Genomic DNA, 23,067 nt, shown 5'->3' on the forward strand with positions numbered 1-23,067 from the left:
ACTGACTCGCTCTGCTTTCAGCATAGTGAAAGCAGAAGCAGGGTGAAGACATGAGGGAAAGAGGGTGATGGGCTGCGGGGAGCTTGCAGCTCTCAAGAAGGGTGGCAAGGTGTCAGCTTTCATTATGTATTACCAGCTGGAGCTTGGATTGGGGAATTAGTTTTAATAGACTGGCTTTGCTGGGCAAAGATGTGTGTTTAGGAGTATTAATTGTGCTGCTGCTCAAGGTGACTAGAAAGCTGTGCAGGAAAGGCAATTTTAAACCCGTGGTGGCTTCGTCGGGTTAGGAACCACCCTTGCAGGAGAAACCCAAGGGACAATGTCTAATGAAGTGCCTTGCTTGAGGTACAGGAGCCACTGTAAGGAAATGAGGAACATGAAGTGTGTTTTGTTCCTATTAAAGTGGTACAAGTGCATGGGGCAGTCATGAGGTGGGGATAGATGGATGCTGTTGTCACCATGGCCTTGAGACAGGGAACAAGATAAAGGATGTTGATTCTGTAGGTCTTAGCTAGCACAGTTGTATGTTAACGACCCCAAAGATAAGGGAGTAAAAGACTGTATGCATAGATAATGGAACCAGCAAGAACTGGCTTGACTGCTGAAGTCTGTCAAAGAAAGGAAGGATCAGGAGTTTAGCAGCGAGGAAGACTTCTGGCCTTCATCAAAAGACCACCAGAGTGCGCTGGAGGACCACTTAAGGACTCCAGTACGCATGCGAACAGGGGCGGAAACCTATGTTAATGATTCTTCGGAGACCTGATGAATATGCAGGAGACTCACGGGAAATGAAATGAATATGTATTTTTCCCACTAATATAAGCACACTGTCAGTAACCCTTAGTGTGTGTGTGTGTTAGGCAGAACTATCCCCCACACACCCGGTGCTGTAACAAAGAATACCTGCTTAATAACTTTGGTTATTGAGTTTTCACTGTGTCAGCCTTACTTGGACTGAAGCTGCTGGCAGGTTGGGGAGCAAGTACAAAGCATCCTTTTAAGCTGCTCCACTTGGCACAAGGGACCTCTACGAGCAGACATGAGGTAAATTAAGCTATTACACTAAAACTTCAGAGCAGCTCAGCCACCGTCTGGTGCCACACGGGCGCCTGTCTGCAAGCCGGGGACAGGTGCGAGAGGTATAGGCTAGCACAGCCGCCCTGCGGCCGCGATGACCTCGTCCCGGTCCGGCCCCGGAGCACGGCTCTCTCGCCGGGCGTCGGCCCCCCACGCAGTGGGAGCGCCCATCGTGTGACACCCGCGAAGGGCGGCTGCGAGGGAGCACTGCGGCACGGAGAGTGGGGAGGAGGGCGCGGGAGAGGCGGAGCTCACCACGCGTGGCCCTGCAGCCGCGGGGCAGATACACTGGGAACCGCCAGACAAGCAGCCTCGCCTCGGGTGCCCCAGTGCCAGGGTGCGCGGCGGGGAACCCAGGCGCGCGGGTCCAGCGTCCCCTTCCTCCGCAGCAGGGGGAGGAGAAGACCGCAGACGGCTGAAGAAGGCAGTGACGACGCTTCAGCCCCCACCCCAAGCCAGTCCCGCCGTGACGCCACGACGAAGCTCGCAGGCGCAACAGCTCCTGACGCCTGTTGTATCCGGCTGCTGCCTTCTTTCCCTTCCCCCCTCCTCCCTCTCCCCGTCTCTTCCTCCCTCCCGTCCGCCCACCTTTCCCAGAGCTGCCGCCGCTGCTGTGCGCGCGCGCCTGCTCCACCTCCTGCGTGTCTGGTCGGCAGCGCCTCCGCTCTCCCCGGCTGCCCCATGAAGCGATGGCAGCGGCCAACTTCGGCAAGATCCAGATAGGAATCTACGTGGAGATCAAGCGCAGCGATGGTCAGTGGGGGTTGGCCGGCGGTAGGGGCCTGTGGGAGCGGCCGCAGCCCATGGCTGGGCACCGCCGCCCCAGTGCGCAGCGGGGATCGGGGAGGAGGCTGCTTGCGGAGTCCATTGTGTGCGTGGGGTCAGGGAGGGGCCGGGCCTGGCTCGCGCTGCGGTTGTCAGGAGAGCGCTCGTGCTCGGCGGTGGAGGGCGGTTGCGAGCGGCGGCCGCTGGGGACGGGGAGGCTGCGGCAGCGCTGGGAGGAGGAAGGGAGGGGCGGTGGCAGGGGTAGAGGGTTGAAATGTGGGGGGAGAAAGGTGAGGTGAACGAGAGGGGGACGCGTGAGGGAAGCGTGGATGGGCTGGGCTGGTGGGGGAGGGGAGAGGTCTAAGGTGGGTAACGAGACGCGTGGGGTGGGTTTGGATGGGGGCGATGAGGTGATGGGGGGGAGAAGGGCGTGGTTGGGGGAGGAGGGCCTGGGGAAGCTTTGGCATGGAGGTGGGAGGGCCTTAGGGGAGGGGATTAGATGACGGAGGGAGGAAGGGGCTTTAATGTAAAGAAATAACTTTGTTTTCTCTGGCGTACGAGCTGTGTTCTCAAAAAATTACACTACAGTATACACTGACAGAAATGCCTTTGAACACTTCCATCACGTGACAGAAAGCTTGATGGTATTATTTCAGATGTTCTTTATGGTTAAAATATAAGAAGAGTGCTTGCTGTTTATGCCTGAGTTGTTATTTTCTCTGTTGGGGATCCAGTGTTTGTCATCTTGCCCAGCATCTCCTGGCAGGAGCGTATATGTTGCTGTCTAGGAATACACGTGAATAAAGGATGTGTGTGTGTCACATTTAGTGTGCTAACTATTTGTCTGGATGGGGAGAACTGAAATGGGAAGTTCACTGACTGAAAGGCAGGTCACTCGGGACTTCAGCTCTTTAATTTGAGTGGGAATATGTCATCTGTTCCTGGCCTCTGTGAGATCTATGAAACCTACTAAACCAGGGTAGGGTTCTTCTCACATTTTCTGGAAAGTCTTTTATTTTCTTCAGTGTTCAGGAGCTTGCTAAAGAATAATCAAATGATTTTAATGGAAGAAAGACCCGAAGGTCAAAAGCACTGAAGTTAGCATGATTTTGTCATGAGGCAAGAAATGAGCAGCAAGTCTTCATGCAGCTAAGTCCCATAGTACAGTTCAACCCTACAATAAAAATCAAATGCTCAGTGTTAGCTGGATGCTGTATTAAACCTAACCCCTCAATTTGTGCTTAATGGCTTGTGTGTCATGTGAAGAATCTGATAGGTGCATAACTCCTGCAGATCTCTGTTTGAGGTTTCAGAAAACCTCACTGTAGCAGCTTGTAAAACTATTTTTCTGAGGCCCGTGTCAACTTCTAATACATGTAACTGACTGTTTTATATATCTTTTGGAAAATAAGGGATGAGAATGCTTTGCTGCATTTTCCACGTTGCAGGGTTCTGCTCACTTCTAAAATCAGAAGTGAGAACAGTAACTTGAACATAATACTTATTTTCATTACTGTTAACGATTCACATATTTTGCTGTATCACATATGTGATGCAGCATATTAAATATATTACACATCAGTAATATACTAGGAGGATATTTTCACAACAGTTGTGCAAACTGTTGAGCATTTTTGTTAGTTTGATCTTTGTGTGAGTAACCACAGTACAGTGTTGTACCAAGGTTAGTGGGTTCCGGCTATTGTGATGTTTGCTTGTTTTCCATTGAGACTGGTGGAGGAGATATCCCTAGGTATGCAGAAAGGAGCATTTTGAGACAAATATCGAAGTACAGCCCACACTAGATTGCATTTAGATTGCTTTGCCTTTCAGAAGGTAGGTTACCAACCTGGGCTGTGGTTGCGCAGGCAATCAAGATTGATTTGTCTGTTTCTAACAAGTGGAGTGTGCCTCTGTCAGCTGCATTGTTCCTACAAACTCTCTCTCCCATCCATTGTAGTCAATGTGTTTTTTTCCAGATTATTTAATGCATTAATTGCATTAAATTAGCAAACTTATGGATGTGATAGGTTTCCTCAGCATTAGTGAGTTCAAATGACTCTCAGAGGGTCTGTGACCCCAAAAGTGTCAGTGTGTAGGAAATGCATGGCTGGGATGGAATGTGAAGTTTGATCTTCTCCTTCAACAACAGTGAGCTACCTGGATCTGCTGAACTCAGACCTGTAACCCAGGTAGAATCAGGGCTGTGTATCATACCAGCTACCCTAGGTTGAAAGCACAATTTAAGCTGTTTAAGAATCTTCTTGAGAAAGCAGTTTGTTGGTCAGTCTGCGCTTTTTTTCACATTGTCTTGTCTGTAGGAAATCATTTTTTTAAGCTAAATATTGTTTTGAGAGGTAAGTATAATAGTTCATTAAAATTTCCTTATCTAAGTGTTTATTTGCTGAATAAAATGTTTACTTTGTTAATGGTGTCATTTTTAAAAGTATGCACTTCTTCCCATCTGTCCACAACTATGCTAAATGCTTTTCTGAATACAGAGCTTTATTAATTCCAGATAAGTATTTTTCTTTAAATAAAAAGAAGAAATAGGAGAATAACATTTTTGGTAAAACATCACTGTTAAAATTTGTACTTGTTTACTACAACAAAATTGCAAAGAGATGTAAAACACATTAAATGTGAGAATGAGACCAGAACATTCTGGAAATAAAAGTGACTTACATATTCTGTCATTTTGACAAGTTCTAATTAGGTTTAAGTGTTTCATGAAAGATTTCTTATAGGACTGAATAAAAATAGATTTACAAGTGAAAGCCACTGTTAGAACTCATGACCAAAACCACATGAAAACTAGGGTTTGGATAAAAAACAACATTTTTGAGGACTGACGCTGCAGAGTTGCTTGCTGTGTATCTGTTTTTTCTCAGTGGGTAAACATTGGTATAAATGTTGTCTAGAGTTACAGATAATATTTCCAGTTATAATTACATGGGATAACTCGTTATATTCATGTAATATAAAAGCATATTAGGTGGTCAGCTAGTTTGGCTTTTTATAATAATTTCTGATACTGAAATTTACTACTTATTTCAGTATAATTTATGTATGTTGCTTGAAATATGCCTTGATAGTCTGTCTTGGAAACAGGAAAGAACTCATTCATTTTAGGTTGTGAATTGCTAACAATGGACTGCATTTCCAGTCTTGAAAAATGTGCCTTATCACACAGAAGAGCTAGAGCACTAGAGAGTGGGCCAGAACATAGCTGCAAGACCAGCTGTAAGAGTTTCATTCTGTCCAGAAGATGTTCCTTTTTGAGGTCTAAATATGGACATTTGTCTGATGATAAATTCCCTTTACTAAAATAATAATAGCCCACTGCTTTGCAAGTGAACTTATACCCATATCTCCACTTCTTGTGCATTATCCAATTAATGATGACAAAGACCTACATAATCATTTGGAAAAATAATATCTCACTTTTTTTTTTTCATTAGTTCAGTCTTTTGCTGAAATAGGATAAATCAGTCTTATGCCCTGCAGACCTTTAGTAGGCTGATTGGTATTTTTCCTTTACGTTTCCAGTCCAGTCATGTTCTGTCCTTTTCTTCCTCAGGCTGAAGCACTGGAACAGGTTGCCCAGAGAAGTTGTGGGTGCCTCATCCCTGGAAATGTTCAAGGCCAGGTTGGATGGGGCTTTGGGCAACCTGATCTAGTGGGAGATGTCCCTGCCCATGGCCGGGGTTTGGAACTAAATGATCTTAAAGGTCCCTTCCAAACCAAACCTTTCTATGAGTCTATGATCCTATTCTCTCTGTCTTTGCAAATCTGAAATGCTACCTAGAAGAACAGAGAAATTAATTATATATTTGCTCATTTGGAAAGGGGAGGGGGGAATACAGTGGTGGTCTCACTATGTTAGAAATAATGTAACAGGCATGAGAAGGGACATTCCAGTAATTGGGAAGAGCAACTGAAGATGTGATGGAAGTTCCAGGAAAAGAAAAATGGTGATTTGTTTCTTATTTCTTATTTTTTTAGGGATTAACCATCAAATGGTGTTTAAAAAGAAAGATCACGAGCTTGTGTTCTTGTATTATGGGAAAGAAACGAACTTGAGAACTGTCAGTGTTGTAAAGAGAAAACTTAAAAATGATAAAGGAGAATAAATTAGGAACAGTTATCATGTGGAACATGTTACCAGAGGACATGGATGCTGGAAGCCTAGCAGAATTTTAAGGAGGATGTTGGTAGGGATGGTAGGAATATCCAATTCTATACTTAAAGCTTAAAAAATTTACACCGGCAATCGTAAAAGGTAGTTTCTGTTCTACCTGAGTTTGTAGTTTAAATCACCTCCAACTGATGGGAGACAGGAAGAAATCTTGTCTGTGGCTGCGTTATTTTGTAATTGCCTCTTAGGAATTTTTTTCACTTGTCTCTGAAGCAGCTGGAACTGGTCATGGTCAAAGACAATCCATCTAGTCCAAAAAACTACTGGCAGCTCCTCTCTCCTTAGGCTTGCCAAAACATCATCATAACTCTTTAACCTTCAAAAACAAAGGAGACTATGTTTTTTTTGTAACAGTAAGGGCTGTGAGGGTGTTTTTTTTTTTTTCTTTAAAGCTCAACTTCGGTGAAATTGATGTTTGTTGATGTTGAGAGGTCTATACAGTCCTCTGTGTTTTGTGTAATCCCATATGACGATCTTGACATTTTTGTGCAGCTCCCAATAGCAACAATGATTTTATAGTAAGATAGAAGGTATAATGACACTATAAGAATTCTGTTCAGGATTGGGTAGACACCCTATTTTACAAGCTCTTGAGGGTATATTTAAATGGCAATGTGCTTTTATTCGTTCCTTTGGTGACATATATCTGTTCTTTCCCTGTGATTAAGACTTTTTTTTGTTACCACATTTAAATCAGTTGACCTCACTACCTAATCCCTATGTAAGCCATACTGGTACAATGTGTCTTTGTCTTTCCGTAATGGCCGGATCACACACAGGGCATCAAGTCGTCAAGTTTGCTACTTTTGGTAGAACTAATGGGACCAACATTTAGACTTACTTATCCAGTGTAGGTCCTCATCTTGTTCCATCCAGAATTTCTGGGCACTGTTCCTTACAGAAGTTTTGACCAGGAGGATGTGTTAAGTTTACTGTGTCATTCTTAAAACGGCTTTATAAGCATTCAGCTCATGATATGCAATAAACAGATTTTCACTGTAACTTGCTGTTTATGAGGTATTTATGTAGGCCTTCTGTATTTTGTATCAATAGCTCTATTGTGGTTTAACCCTGGTAGGCAGCTAAGTACCACACAGCTGCTATATTTGGTCTAGCACACCCCACACTCGAGTCAAATGTGTCGTCATCTCAAATCCTTCGTGCCTGGCCTGGTTTCAGCTGGCATAGAGTTAATTTTCTTCATAGAAGCTGCTATGGTGCTGTGTTTTGGATTTAGGATGAGAATAATGTTGATACCACACTGATTGTTTAGTCGTTGCAGAGCAGTGCTTACACTAAGTAAGTCAAGGACTTTTCACTTTCTCATACTGCTCTGCCAATGCACAAGAAGCTGGGAGGGGACAGAACCAGGACATCTGACCCAAACTGGCTAAATGGATATTCCATACCATATGACATCATGCTGAACAATTAATATGGGGTGGCTGGCCAGAGTGGAGGGGAACTGCTGCTTAGGGAGGGGATGGGCATTGGTCAGCGGGTGGTAAGCAATTGCATTGTGCATCACTTACTTTGAACATTATCTTATTATTATTATTATGATCATTATTATTTCCATTCATTTTCTGTCCTATTAAACTGTCTTTATCTCAGCTCATGAGCTTTTACTTTTTTTTCCTCCAGATTATCTCCCCCATCCCTCTGGCGGGGGGATGTGAGCAAATGGCTGCGGTACGTTGCTGCTTACTGGGGTAAACCACAACAGTCCTTTTGGTGCGCAACGTGGGGCACAAAGGGTTGAGATAACAACAGATCTAACCAGAGCGTGTTAAAACAAAGTTGTTATAAGCATTAGACAAGATTAATATTTGCTAATCACAATGTTGATTTTTTTTAATCTCAGGTCTGCTGTCTGTTTTCCGAATTGTTTTGTATAGCATATTATTTACTGTATGTATTCCGTGTCATGCTTTTTATCATTTCTGGGGGCTGGTTTAGGGTTATTATTTTGCTGTACTCTGTAACACTGGCTTATGATATGATAAAATTGCTGGCCATGAGACTAATCTGGTATTTGTACTCAGCAGTACAAATTTGTACTCAGCAGTACAAACGCTACCTCAGAAACTATTAATAATTACACGTTTTTGGTGTAATGCCAGTGATCATTCTATCCCTAGTCTCAGCTTGGTAGCACTGTTATCCCAGCCCCACCTACCCCCCATGACAATTATACCCTCGTTAAAATGACCTGCAGTCATTGGTCCCAGCCAACATGGGTTCACGAGGGGTAGGTCCTGCCTAACAAATTTGATTTCCTTTTATGATAAGATAATGCATCTAGTCGATCAAGGGAAGCCAGCTGATGTGTTCTTTTTGTGCTCAAAGGGTTGTGGTAAATGGGGCCGCATCAGGCTGGCGGATGGTCACTAGTGGGGTCCCCCAGGGCTCCAGTTTAGGGCCAGTCCTCTTCAATGTCTTTATAAATGATTTGGATGTAGGACTAGAAGGTGTTTTGAGCAAATTTGCCTACGACACCAAACTTGGAGGAGTTGTGGACTCTGCTGAGGGTGGAAAGGCCTTGCAGAGAGATCTGGACACATTGGAGAGCTGGGCGATCACCAACCACATGAAGTTTAACAAGAGCAAGTGCCGGGTCCTGCACCTGGGACAGGGCAACCCTGGCTATACGTACAGACTGGGCGACGAGACGCTGGAGAGCAGCCCCGCAGAAAGGGATCTGGGGGTTGTGGTTGACAGCAAGTTGAATATGAGCCAGCAGTGTGCCCTGGCAGCCAGGAGGGCCAACCGTATCCTGGGGTGCATCAAGCACGGCATTGCTAGTCGGTCGAGGGAAGTGATTGTCCCGCTCTACTCTGCGCTGGTGCAGCCTCACCTCGAGTACTGTGTGCGGTTCTGGGCACCACAGTACAAAAAGGGTGTGAAACTATTGGAGAGTGTCCAGAGAAGGGCTACAAAGATGGTGAAGGGCCTAGAGGGGAAGACATACGAGGAGCGGCTGAGGCCACTTGGCCTGTTCAGCCTGGAAAAGAGGAGGCTGAGGGGAGACCTCATCACAGTCTACAGCTTCCTCGCGAGGGGGAGTGGAGGGGCAGGCCCCGATCTGTTGTCTGTAGTGACTAGTGATAGGACCCGAGGGAATGGAGTCAAGCTGTGACGGGGGAGGTTCAGGCTGGACATCAGGAAGAGGTTCTTCACCGAGAGGGTGGTCACACACTGGAACAGGCTCCCCAGGGACGTAGTCACTGCACCAAGCCTGTTGGAATTTAAGAAGCGTTTGGACTGTGCACTCAGTCACATGGTCTAAAATTTTGGGTAGACCTGTGTGGTGCCAGGAGTTGGACTCGGTGATCCTTATGGGTCCCTTCCAACTCGGGATATTCTATGATTCTATTACCCTTTTTCATCAGGGAACCAACCTATGAAGGTTTGTGGTGGTTTTACCTTGCTAGGCAGCTGAACACCACAACCGCTCTCTCACTCCACCTCCTCAGAAGAGGAGGGGAAGAAGAAAAGGAAAGAAACAACTCACGGGTTGAGATAAGGATAATTTAATTAAAGGAAAAAATAATTATTAAGGAAAAAATATTATTAATTAAATAATTTAACTAAAGGGAAAAAAGGGAAAGGGGAAAAGGGAAAAAAAAAAAAAAAGCAAAGGCTGTGTGGAAGTGCAGAGGAAAGAAATTACTCTCTACTTCCCACCAACAAGAGATGCTTGACCACATGCTTGAAGCAGGGACTCAACGCACGTAGCTGTTGTTCAGGAGGACAGACGTTTTTGCAACGAAAGCCACCCCTCCCCTCTTCCTCCTTTTTCCACCTTTTATTGCTGAGTGTGACATCATATGGTATGGAATATCCCTTTGGTTGGTTTAGGTCAGCTGCCCTGGTGATGTTCCTTCCTCACCTTTTGCCCACCCCCAGCCTGCTGGCTCTGGGGGGGTTAGGGGGAGTCCTGATGCTATGCCAGTATTGCTCAGCAGTAGACACAACACTGGTGTGATACCAGTGCTGTTCTAGCTACCAGTGCAGAGCACAACACTGTATGGGCTGCTGCAGGGAAAGTTAACTCCATCACAGACAGACCCAGTATAAGGGGACTGGGGAGATGGTTTTTTTCCCTCTTGTTCATTCTCCCTTTTTCCTTCACCTCCCTCTTCTCCTCCAGGTGAGTTATGATAGCTTTTCAAAACTTTGAATATCCTTAGGATGTTCAGACCAGCATGTTCTTATTGTTATGTCTCTTGAATATATTTCAGGTTTCGTTTAACATTAAACAACTACTTAGGAATGCCATCCAGAGATCTGTCCCGAGGCAGGATAGTTATGAGTGGCAGGGAGTGTGGGAGGATATGGGCAGGCATCCAGAGCAGTGGGCACCTCCATTGCTTTGGAAATTCAACCCTGAAGAACTGCAAAATCCTAAAAAACTGGTAGAATGCTTGAACAAGGTGTGTCACCACCCTGGCAATGCCAAAGAGACACAACTCACTGCAACGTGCTGGGGCTTGGCCTATGTTTACCGAGCTGCATTTGATATGACTATAACCCCTGTGACAGACTCTGCAGACACTCGAAGCCCTAGGACAGGCCCCAAGGCTGATCCAGGGAAACAGACTGTACCAGTGTCAGTTGCACCTGTAACCAAGATGAAAAAATGGTTGAGAAAGTCAGGTTGTTTAGAACGCGGGGGAACTCCTACTAAGATTAGGTATGGAGAAGACAGGGCTGGGCCATCAGAGGAACAAGAAGACGAAGATAAAGATATCGAAAAAATATCAATAACTTCCCAAAACCTATACCAGCGTGAGCTACGAGATATGCAAAACGATTTCGGCCGTTGTCCAGGTTAGCACCTTGTCTCCTGGCTGCTCAGGTGCTGGGACACTGGAGCCAGTAGTCTGGAACTAGAGGGCAGGGAAGTCAGGCGGCTGGGATCCTTTGCTAGGGACGCAGGCATTGACAAAGAAATTGGAGATGGAGCACCAGGCTTCAGCCTCTGGAGGTGTCTCCTGTCAGGTGCGAAGGAAAGGTATCCCTTCAAGGAAGATCTTGTATGTCAACCAGGCAAATGGACCACTATGGAGAGGGGAATCCAGTACCTAAGGGAATTAGCCATACGGGAGGTGATTTATAGGGACCTAGACAACAAAAAGATATCCACAGTTCCAGATGAAGTCAAGTGTACACGACCCATGTGACGGAAGTTTGTACGGAGTGCACCATCATCATATGCTAGTTCATTGGCAGTAATGACCTGGAAAGACCATGAGGAACCTGCTCTGATGCTGGGGTAACGAGGCCAATAGCCTGGAATTAGAGGGCAGGGAAGCCAGGCAGCTGGGGTCCCTTGCTAGGGAAGCGGGCATTGAGAAAATGATGGGAAAAGGGGCACAAGTCTTCACCCTCTGGAGGCGACTCCTGTCATGCGTGAAGGAAAGGTATCCCTTCAAGGAAGATGTTGCATGTCAACTCGTCAAGTTGAACACCATGGACAGAGGTATCCATTACCTAAAGGAATTAGCTGTGCTGGAGGTGATTTATGATGACCTAGACAACGACCAGAGATGCAAAGTTTCAGATGAAGTCAAGTGCACGCGATAAAGTTTGTACGGAGCGCACCATCATCGTATGCCAGCTCATTGGCAGTAACGACCTGGAGAAACTGAGAGGAATCCACGGTGGATGAATTGAATAAACAACTCCGGCAGTACAAAGAAAGTCTCTCTTGTTCCCTACAGATCTGTGTCTCAGCTGTGGAGAAGCTTTCTCAAGAGGTCCACCAATTTAAAGCAAATGCTTTGGAGAAACTTTCGCAAGAGGTCCACCAACTTAAAGAGAATATATCTTCCTCCCAACCTGTACGAACCAATATCTCAGCTATCAGGCGTAAGTGTCCCTCTGCTCAAGAAAGGGGATATAGTGGGTACATACCATGTGCCACCCTGTGGTTTTACCTATGTGACCATGGAGAGGACATGAGGAAATGGGATGGAAAATCTACCTTGACCCTAGAGGCACGGGTACGTGAGTTGCAAGGAAAAGCCATCACAAAAGGGGGGGTCTTCTGGGAAAATTGCTGCTCCAGACTCCATCAGGCAGTCCCCCAGAGTAATGAATACTATAATGAGGACTAGAGGGGTCCTGCCTCCTGCGAGGTGTAAGAAAGGGACAGCTGGATTTATTGGACTGTGTGGATTTGACATCCTGGCACATCAGACCCACAGAAGTATAAGGCTTTAGTAGACACCGGTGCACAGTGTACTGTAACGTCATCAAGCTAGGGCCAGAAGGGCCAGAACCCATTTGTATTTCATAAATGACAGGGAGATCTCAACAGTTAAGTATTGGAGGCTGAAGTGAGCCTCACTGGGAATGAATGGCAAAAGCACCCCATTGTGACTGGCTCGGAGGCTCTATGCATCCTTGGCATCTGGGGAAAGGTTATTTCAAAGATCCAAAAGGTACCAGTGGGCTTTTGGCATAGCTGCCTTGGAGATGGAGGACATTAAACAGGTGTCTGCCTTGCCCAGTCTCTTGCAGGACCCTTCTGCTGTGGGGTTGCTGAGGGTCGAAGAACAGCAGGTGCCAGTTGCTACCATGACAGTACACCAGTGACAATATTGCACCAACAGAGACTCCCTGATTCCCCATCCATAAGCTGATTCGTCAACTGGAGATCCAAGGAGTGATCAGCAAGACTCGCTCAACCTTTAATAGTCCCATATGACCAGTGTGAAAGTCTAATGGAGAGAGAAGGCTAACAGTGGACTATCGTGGCCTGAATGAAGACATGCCACCACTGAGTACTACAGTGACAGACATGCTAAAACTTCAATAAGAACTGGAAAATGCACCGAAGTGGTATGCCACAACTGATATCAAACAAGCAAACTAAAAAAACCTTATCCCCATCCACCCTCTTCTACGTCCTCCCCCCAAGCAGCTCAGGGGAACGGGCAATGGGGATTATTGTCAGTCCATAACGCTTTATCTCAGCCACTTCTTCATGGTCACTCTCTTCCCCTGCTCCAATGTGGGGTCCCTCCCACGGGATGCTGTCCTTCCTGAACTGATCACATGTGGGCTTCCCATAGGCAGCAGCTCTTCAAGAACTGCTCCAACATGGGTCCCGCACGGGTGGCAGCTCCTGCCAGATCACCTGTTCCTGGGTGGGCTACAGGTCTGGTCCAGAGTCTGCTCCGGCAGGGGCTCTCTATGGGCTGCAACCTCCTTCAGGTCAGATCCATCTGCTCCATTGTGGGCTCCTCCACGGGCTGCAGTGTGGATATCTGCTCCATCGTGGTACACCATGGGCTGCAGGGGGACAACGTGCTCCACCATGGTCATCTCCACAGGCCGCAGGGGAACTTCAGCTCCGGTGCCTGGAGCACCTCCTGCCCTCCTTCTGCACTGACCTTGGTGTCTGCAGGGCTGTTTCTCACTCCTCTCTCTCCCAGCTGCTGTTGTGCAGCATTTTTTTCTCTTTCTTAAATATGCTCTTCCAGAGGCGCAACATCGTTTATTGCACAGTTCTGGCCAGCGGCGGGTCCCTTTTGGAGCCAGCTGGAACTGGTACTTTTCTATCATGTGTCAGCTTCTGGACTCTTCTCACAGAGGCCACCCCTGCAGCCCTCCTGCTACCAAAACCTTGTAACCTAAAACCAATACAAATGGACGTCGTTAGATCCCAATGGATGTGATCAACAAAATAATGGCTATGTCTCCAGCAAATTGCAAAAAGGAAACAAGCTTTCTTAGGCATCTTAGGTTAAAGGTTAAGGTTAAACAACTATTTAAGAATACTATCCAGGGATCTGCCCCGAGGCAGGATAGTAATGAGTGGCAGGGTGTGCTGGAGGATATGGGTAAGTATCTAGGACAGTGGGCACCTCCAGTGTTTTAAAACATCACCCGTTAACAAGTGCTGAATCCTGAAAAACTAGTAAAATGTTTGGAGAAAGTATGCTGTCACACTCTAGAATGCAATTCCAGAGAGACACAAATCACTGCAACATGCTGGGGCCTGACCCATGCCTACTGAGCCTTGTTCTACACTGTTCATCAACCTCAAGGGGAAGAGCAGGTCTCTGGATCTGACAAGAAAGTGACAGGCCCTGTGTCCATCCCAATCCCTACGACAGGCACTGCAGCTGGACCAGTGCTGGTATCAGTTGTTGCTATACACAAGAAGAAACAATGGATGCAAAAGTCAGATTGTTTAGTAAGGGAGGAAACTCCTACTGAGAAGGGGAAGGAGGAAGAAGATGAAAAGGCAGGTTATTCTGAAGCAGGGCCATCACGGGAACAGGAGGAGTAAGAGGAATATCTCATAAACACTGCAGTTACCACCTGATCCTTATATCCCAGAATGAGCTGCAAGATATGTGAAAAGATTTCAGAAGTAGTGGGGTCGATTTCAGCTGAAAACGGGGCCAGTAACCTCAAATTAGGGATTCCAAGCAGCTGGGATCCCTCTCTAGGGGAGGGGGCATTGAGAAAATGATGGGAAAAGAGGCACGAGCCCTCAGCCTCTAGAGGTGACTCTTGTCATGCGTGAAGGAAAGGTATCCCTTCAAGGAAGATATTATATGTCAGCCAGGCAAGTGGGCCACTGTGGAGATAGTGTCCAGTACCTGAGGGAATTAGCTGTGCTGGAGGTGATTTAAGATGACCTAGACAATGTAAGATTAAAGTTGTGTTTTCGCAGTGGAAAATTCCACTAACCTTGCATATTTAAAAGTGATTGCGCAGACATAACAGTGGGGGGAATGTTAAGTGGATAAGGGGACAGTGGAAGGTCCTACTGTCCCAAAATAAGGAGGATGGTGTGGTGGTTTTACCGTGCTAGGCAGCTGAACACCACAACCACTCTCTCCCTCCCCCTCGTTAGATGAGGAGGGGAAGAAGTAAAGGAAAGAACAACTCACGGGTTGAGATAAGGATGATTTAATTAAAGGAAAAAAATAATTATTAAGGAAAGATTATTATTAATTATTAATTAAACAATTTAACTAAACAATTTAACCAAACAATTAACAATTTAACTAAAGGGGAAAAAAGGAAAGGGGAAAAGGGAGGGGGAAAGGGAAAACTAAACAAAACAAGTAAAGGCTATGTGGGAGTGCAGAGGAAAGAAATTACTCTCTACTTCCCACAAATGAGCGATGCTTGACCACGTCCTTGAAGCAGGGCCTCAACGCACGTAGCCGGTGTTCGGGAGGAGGACAGACGTTTTCGCAACGAGAGCCCACCCCTCCCCTCTTCCTCCTTTTTCCACCTTTTATTGCTGAGTGTGACATCATATGGTATGGAATATCCCTTTGGTTGGTTTAGGTCAGCTGCCCTGGTGATGTTTCTTTTCTCACATCTTTGCCCACCCCTAGGGGAGTTAGGGAGAGTCCTGATGCTGTGCCAGCACTGCTCAGCAGCAGACACAACACTGGTGTGATACCATTGCTGTTTTAGCTACGAGTGCAGAGCACAGCACTGTATGGGCTGCTGCAGGGAAAGTTAACATCCCAGCCCAACCCAGTACAGATGGCTAAGAAAAACGTGGATTGTTAGCTCAGACCCCACCGTTGGAAGTCCCGATCCATCCGTGCCAAGCAGGAGATTGGGTTCTGATATGAACATGGAGGGAACTGAGGTTACAACCTGAATGGGACAGACCATTCCAAGTACTCCTGACTGCTGAGATGACAGTAAGAACAGGTGAGAAAGGGTGGACTCATTACACCCAGGTGAAGGCATCAGTTGACCCTGAGACCTGAGATGCTCACCTGAACATGAGCCGGCAGTGTGCCCAGGTGGCCAAGAAGTCCAATGGCATCCTGGCTTGTATCAGGAATAGTGTAGCCAGCAGGACCAGGGAGGTGATCGTCCCCCTGTACTCTGCTCTGGTGAGGCCACACCTTGAGTAATGTGTTCAGCTTTGGGCCCCTCAGTACAAGAAAGACATTGGGGCCCTGGAACGTATCCAGAGAAGGGCTATGAAGCTGGTGAAGGGTCTGGAACACAAGTCTTATGAGGAGTGGCTGAAGGAACTGGGCTTTTTAAGTCTGGAGAAGAGGAGGCTCAGGGGAGACCTTATTGCTCTCTACTACTACCTGAAAGGAAGTTGTGGGGAGCTGGGGGGTCGGCCTCTTCTCACAGATAACCAGCGATAGGACTAGAGGAAATGGCCTCAAGTTGCACCAGGGGAGGTTTAGGTTGGAAATTAGGAGCCATTTCTTGTCGGAAAGAGTAGTCAGGCATTGGAACGGGTTGCCCAGGGAGGTCGTGGCGTCACCATCCCTGGGGGTGTTCAAGGAATGGTTGGACATGGTGCTTAGGTGCATGGTTTAGTGGGTGACATTGGTAGTAGGGTGATGGTTGGACCAGATGATCTTGGAGGTCTTTTCCAACCTTAATGATTCTATGATTCTATAGGAGAACCATTAAAATTAAAAATTAGGAGGAGGTGTGAATCATGGTTGTAAACTAACCTTTAACTTCTCCTTAGGAAAAAATAATGAATACCACATGTAATTGGGGAAAAGAGTCAGATTACATAGAATTAGAGTGTCCCCAGGGGATTCTTGTTTTTATATTGATTTGGAAACCCAGAATTTGAAGACAAGCTGTGTGTGTGTGTGTGGGGGGGGGGGGGTACTTAATCGCCACCAGAAGTGTGGTGCTGATTGGGAAAAACCTTAAAGTACAGAGAATGGGCACTGAGATCCGTACGGAAAACCCTAATTTCAGGACTAGACTTAATCAGTATTGCTGGTTTTGGTGAACTGGGCGATGGCCTTATGGCCCAGTAAAGGGATATGAAAATTTTTATGAAGAAATCCCCCCCAGGAGCTTTTGCTTGTTTGTAGCCTTCATGTTCTTGAATCATTAAAGATAATGTATTCCAAACTTATACTAGTAATACCTGCCCTCTATGGATTGGTGATAGGATGGGGAGAAAGTCAGCATCTTGAATGAATCCAGAACATTTCTCGAGTCTTGCCAGGAGAGCTGGGCAATCACCAACTGCATGAATTTTAACAAGAGCAAGTGCCGTGTCCTGCACCTGCACCAGGTCCTGCTGGGACGGGGCAAACCTGGCTATACGTACAGATTGGGCGACGAGACGCTGGAGAGCAGCCCTGCAGAAAGGGATCTGGGGGTTGTGGTTGATAGCAAGCTGAACATGAGCCAGCAGTGTGCCCTGGCAGCCAGGAGGGCCAACCGTATCCTGGGGTGCATCAAGCACGGCATTGCTAGTCGGTCGAGGGAAGTGATTGTCCCGCTCTACTCTGCGCTGGTGCAGCCTCACCTCGAGTACTGTGTGCAGTTTTGGGCACCACAGTACAAAAAGGGTGTGAAACTATTGGAGAGTGTCCAGAGAAGGGCTACAAAGATGGTGAAGGGCCTAGAGGGGAAGACATACGAGGAGCGGCTGAGGCCACTTGGCCTGTTCAGCCTGGAGAAGAGGAGGCTGAGGGGAGACCTCATCACAGTCTACAGCTTCCTCACGAGGGGGAGTAGAGGGGCAGGTGCCGATCTTTTCTCTTTAGCGACCAGTGATAGGACCCGAGGGAATGGAGTCATGCTGTGACGGGGGAGGTTCAGGCTGGATTTCAGGAAGAGGTTCTTCACTGAGAGGGTTGTCGCACACTGGAACAGGCTCCCCAGGGACGTAGTCACGGCACCAAGCCTGTCGGAGTTTAAGAAGTATTTGGACTGTGCTCTTAGTCATATGGTCTGAATTTTTGGGTAGACCTGTGTGGAGCCAGGAGTTGGACTCGATGATCCTTATGGGTCCCTTCCAAATCAGGATATTCTATGATTCTATGAAAATAACTGTTGGATTTGCAAACAGATGCCTAGGAATACTAAAAAGGCCTTGTCTCTGCGATTCTGTTACCAGCAGCAACCGTCTCTGGATTCTCTGGATCTCTAAAAGCGACGGATTATGCCCAGCCCTGGAAGAGAATAGATTTTGAAGTTGAGCTTCCTACACGTAATCCTGGTTACAATATAACTTGTTATCAAAGGTGTCTTTTAAAGAATACTGATGGAAATTCAGAGGGCAGTAATACTGAACCTGGGTGTGGAAATGTTACCCGTGACGTAGGAAATTATTCATATTGTTCCGAATGTGGTAATTACAGGAGTGCTAATATATATAATGCACACCAGAAAACGCGTGGGAATCATTTGGTAACTGGATGACCAGTCCCGAACTGCAAAGGGTGGTATTGGCTATGTGGTAATAGGGCCAGGTAAGTGTTGCCCCTAGGATGGAAGGGAGCTTGCACCCTGGGGGCAATAAGTCTGAACATAGCCATTATTGAGGATATGCAAAGCCAAAGCACAGGCCTCCTTGAGACCCACCTATGCAGAATCAAGAGGACTTCAATTAATCCTCTAGTGGAGAGAGGAATGGCATTTCACAGGTTCATGAGGTGGTTTATCCCTTGGTTAGGGGTGAATGAATTAGAAAATCTATTGTGAATATCTCATCTGTAGTCAAAGAATTAGAAAATAGCACTCTGGATGCGATCCAGGCACTGCAAGAGGAGGTAACAAGTCTGTCAAAGATGGTATTCCAGAATCTACTGGTAATGGATTTATTACTGGCCTTGCAAGGAGGGGTTCGCACTATAATTAATGCCAGTTGCTGTATGTATGTAGACCAAACGGGGCGAACTGAGACTGATCTCAGAAATATTTGGGAGAAAACCAAGATCTTGCATGAGGTGGCCCAAGACGACACTTCGTGGGGATTTAGAGACATTTGGGAAAAACTGACCTCGTGGTTGCCTGGATGGGATTGTCTCAAGCAACTCTTTGTTAGTATTCTAGTAATAATAGTACTGTGTATTTTGATCTGCTTGCTTATTCCTTGTATTATTCCTTGTATGACGTATCAAAAATATATGTTCTTGGCAGAGACTGTCATCTCCCATGACATCTGAAGAAAAATATTGTGCCCTAATGTTGGAAAAATATCGAGAGTGGGGGATGTGAAGAGATTCAAAACCAACAATAGGAGTAAGAAAAGACGAAGGGGGAACTGTAAGAATTAAAGCTATGGTTTTGCAGTGGAAAATTCCACTAACCTTGCATATTTAAAAGTGATTGCGCAGGCATAACAGTGGGGGGAATGTTAAGCGGATAAGGGGACAATGGAGGGTCCTACTGTCCCAAAATAAGGAGGATGGCTAAGAAAAACAAGAAAAGCAGTTGTGGAATCAGAAAGAACAAGAAGCTACAAAATCACGGACCCCTCTGGTTCCAAAAGAGAAAAGGAGAAATGAAAAGTTGGTCATATAAAACTGTACATACAGGGCATAGTAACAAACGTCGGGTAGGTTGTGAACCTGTAGTACTCAGCCAGTGAGGAATCAAGCATCGGGTAATAGGGGATATAGGGCTATGATACACTTCTGCTGCACACTCCTCCTTGCAGGACACCTGCCATTGCAATTGTGAATAAATCAGCTTCACAAGAGACCCTGTCTTAGAAAATTATTGGGGTATTTCTCACAACAATGAACAATGATCCCAGAGATCCAGATGAAGTCAAGTGCACACAACCCATGTGGCAGAAATTTGTATGGAGTGCACTGTTGTTGTATGCCAATTCATTGGCAGTAATGACCTGGGAAGACGTAGAAGAGCCCACGGTGGATGAACTGGCTGGCTAACTCTGGCAGTACGAAGAATGTTTCTGTTCCTCCTTATGGGTCCTGTGTCTCAGCTGTGGAGAATCTTTCTCAAGAAGTCCACCAACTCAAACCGAATGCTGTGCAGAAACTGTCCTGGGAGTTCAAGCAATTCAAAGAGGATACGTCCTACTCCCTACCTGTCCTATTAAACCGTCTTTAAACTGTCTGGGGGGAATGAACGAATGACTCTGTGGTGCTTATCTTCCTGCTGGAGTTAAACCGCAACAGTGCCCCACATTGGGCACTAGAAAGGACTGTTGCGGTTTAACCCCAGCAGGTAGCTAAGTACCTCACAGCCGCTCACTTGCTCTCCCCAGGTGGGACTGGGGAGAAAACTGGAAAGTTAAAAGTGTCGTAACTCATGGGTTGAGATAAAGACAGTTTACTAGGTAAAGCAAAAGCCGCACGCGCAAGCAAAGCAAAACAAGGAATTAATTTGCTACTTCCCATCAGCAGGAAAATCCAGGAAAGCAGGGCTCATCGCGCGTAATGGTTTCTTGGGAAGGCAAACGCCATCGCTCTGATCTTCCCTCCCTTTGGAATATCCCTTTGGCCAGGTGGGTCACCTGTCCTGGCTGTCCTCTTGCAGCTTCTTGTGCAATCCCACAGCCTCCTCGCTGGCAGGACAGCATAAGAAGCTGAAAAGTCCTTGACTCTGTGTAAGCACTGCTCTGCAACAACTAAAACATCAATGTGTTATCAGCATTATTCTCATCCTAAATCCAAAACACAGCACCATACCCGCTACTAGGAAGATAATGAACTCTATCCCAGCCAAAACCAGGACAAGCTCTTGAATGACAAGAGTTGAAATCCTAATCTTCAGAGAGTTTTCTCTTCTCTTTTCCATGTTTAATACATGTGGTTTTACGTGGCAAGCTTTTGGTAGCAGGGGGCTACAAGGGTGGCTTTTGTGAGAAGAATCCAGAAGCTGCCCCATGTTAGATAAGGGTCAGTTTCAGGTGGCCCCAAAAGGGACCCAAGTGATGGTTTCGGTGACCTCATGTCAGTATCCACCCACGAGCCAACCACCCCATGCCCAAGAACCACATGCCGCTCCCAAAACATGAGCTGACCGTCCTGGGACAGTTCATGTATACATTGCTTCCACTGGACACCTGTTTCAGTATGAAACCCATCTTGGTCTTTATCTACCTGTCATTGTCTAGGTCTCCTCCACCTTGCATCTTCTGGAGAAACTGACTGCTCATGGCTTGGACAGTTGTACAGTTCACTGGGTAAAAGAATGGCTGGACAGCCAGGCTCAAAGAGTCACAGTGAATGGAGTTCAATCCAGTTCGCAGCCGGTCACCAGTGGTGTTCCCCAGGGCTCAGCATTGGGGACAGTTTGTTTAAAATTTTTATCAGTGATCTGAATGAGGTGATCAAGTGCACCCTCAGTAAATTTGGAGATTATACCAAGTTGGACAGGATTGTCAATCTGCTTGAGGGTAGGAAGGCTTTGCAGAGGGATCTGGATAGGCTAGATTGATGGGCTGAGTCCAATTGCATGACATTCAACAAGGCTAAATGCTGGGTGCTGCACTTGTGTCACAACAACCCAATCCAGTGATATAAGCTCATGGAAGAGTGCATGGAAAGTTGCCCAGCAGAAAAGGACCTGGGGGTGCTGGTCGACAGACAGCTGAACATGAGCCAGCAGTGTGACCAGGTGGCCAAGAAGGCCAATGGCCTCCTGACTAGGGAAGTGATTGTCCCTCTGTACGTGGCACTGGTGAGACTGCACCTTGAGTACTGTGTTCAGTTTTGGGCCCCTCACTACAAGAAGGGTATACTGGATTTCTGTGGCAAGGGCTTGGTAGCGGGGGAGGGGCTGCAGGGGTGGCCTCTGTGAGAAGAGTCCAGAAGCTGCCCCATGTTAGATAAGAGCCAGTTCCAGCCAGCTCCAAAAGGGACCTGCCGCTGGCCAGAGCTGAGACAACGAGCAATGCTGGTTGCGCCTCTGTGAGAGCATATTTAGTAAAGGGAAAAACTGCTGTGCAACAGCAGCTGGGAGAGAGAGGAGTGAGAAACAGCCCTGCAGACACCAAGGTCAGTGCAGAAGGAGGGCAGGAGGTGCTCCGGGTGCCGGAGCAGAAGTTCCCCTGCGGCCTGCGGCCCATGGAGAGGACCATGGTGGAGCAGGTTGTGCCCCCTGCAGCCCATGGTGTATCACGGCGGAACAGATTTCCACGCTGTAGCCCGTGGAGGAGCTCACGGTGGAGCAGGTGGATCTGACCTGAAGGAGGCCGCGGCCTGTGGAGAAACCCTGCCGGAACAGACTCTGGGCCAGACCTGTAGTCCGTGGAGAGGAGCCCACGCAGGAGCAGGTGACCTGGCAGGAGCTGCCGCTCGTGGGGAACCCATGCTGGAGCAGTTTGCTCCTGAAGGATGGACCCCATGGTACGGACCCATACTGGAGCAGTTATTGAAGAGCTGCTGCCTGTGGGAAGCCCACGCAGGATCAGATCGGGAACGACTGCATCCCGTGGGAGGGACCCTGTGTTGGAGCAGGGAAGAGAGAGATCGTGAAGGAGTGGTGGAGACAAAGTATTATGGACAGACTGCAACCCCCTATTTCCCGTTCCCCTGTGCCACTCGGTTGAGGACACAGAAGAGGGTGGATGGGGGGAAGGTGTTTTTAGTTTCCTTTTAGTTTCTCACTGCTCTGGCCTGTTTGTAATAGGTAATAAATTATTTTAATCTCCCTATGCCAAGTTTGTTTTGTCCGTGACAATAATTGTTGATTGATCTTGCTGCCCTTATCTCAACCCTTGAGCCCTTTCCATCATATTTTCTCCCCCCCCCCCTTTTTTTCTTTGAGGAGGGGGAGTGAGAGAGCCATTGCGGTGGAGTTCAGCTGCCCAGCAGAATAAAACCACCACAAAGGGCTCTGAGTTGCTCGAGCATGTGCAGAGCAACAAAGCTAGTGAAGGGACTAGAAAACAAGAGTTATGAGGAGCGGCTGAGAGAACTGGGGCTGTTTTAGTCTGGAGAAAAGGAGGCTGAGGGAAGACCTCATTGCTCTCTACAACTACCTGGAAGCAGGTTGCAGCGAGGATGGTGTCAATCTCTTTTTTTCAGGTGACAAGAGATGGGATGCGAGGAAATGGCCTCAAGTTGCACCAGGGGAGGTTTAGATCAGATGTCAGGAAGAATTTCTTCACAGAGAGGGTGGTCAAGCATTGGAACGGGCTGCCCAGGGAACTGGTGGAGTGCCCATCCCTGGAGATATAAAAGAGATGTGTGGACGTGGCACTAAGGGACATGGTTTAGTGATGGGACTTGGTAAGTCAGGTTGATGGTTGGATTTGGTGATCTTGAAGGTCTTTGCCA

At 47.0% G+C, this 23,067-nt stretch overlaps 1 protein-coding gene across 3 annotated transcripts in view; it reads left to right on the forward strand.

The window, feature by feature from the left end:
• Positions 1–1,145: 1,145 nt before the first annotated feature.
• The window catches only part of LOC136789558 (kinesin-like protein KIF2A), a 155,931-nt gene continuing 134,009 nt past the window's right edge, over positions 1,146–23,067 (forward strand). The window contains exon 1 of one of the 3 annotated variants that reach the window (XR_010828247.1): positions 1,146–1,830. Coding sequence is in view for 2 of the 3 variants with exons in the window: in XM_066989604.1 (XP_066845705.1) it covers positions 1,767–1,830 (64 nt within the window). In the remaining variant the exon portion in view is untranslated. The remainder of the gene's footprint in view (positions 1,831–23,067) is intronic. The other 2 variants (XM_066989604.1, XM_066989605.1) reach the window with 2 other exon arrangements.

The sequence above is a fragment of the Anser cygnoides genome, unplaced genomic scaffold (genome assembly GCF_040182565.1).
Source record: "Anser cygnoides isolate HZ-2024a breed goose unplaced genomic scaffold, Taihu_goose_T2T_genome scaffold_55_1, whole genome shotgun sequence".
Taxonomy (NCBI): domain Eukaryota; kingdom Metazoa; phylum Chordata; class Aves; order Anseriformes; family Anatidae; genus Anser; species Anser cygnoides.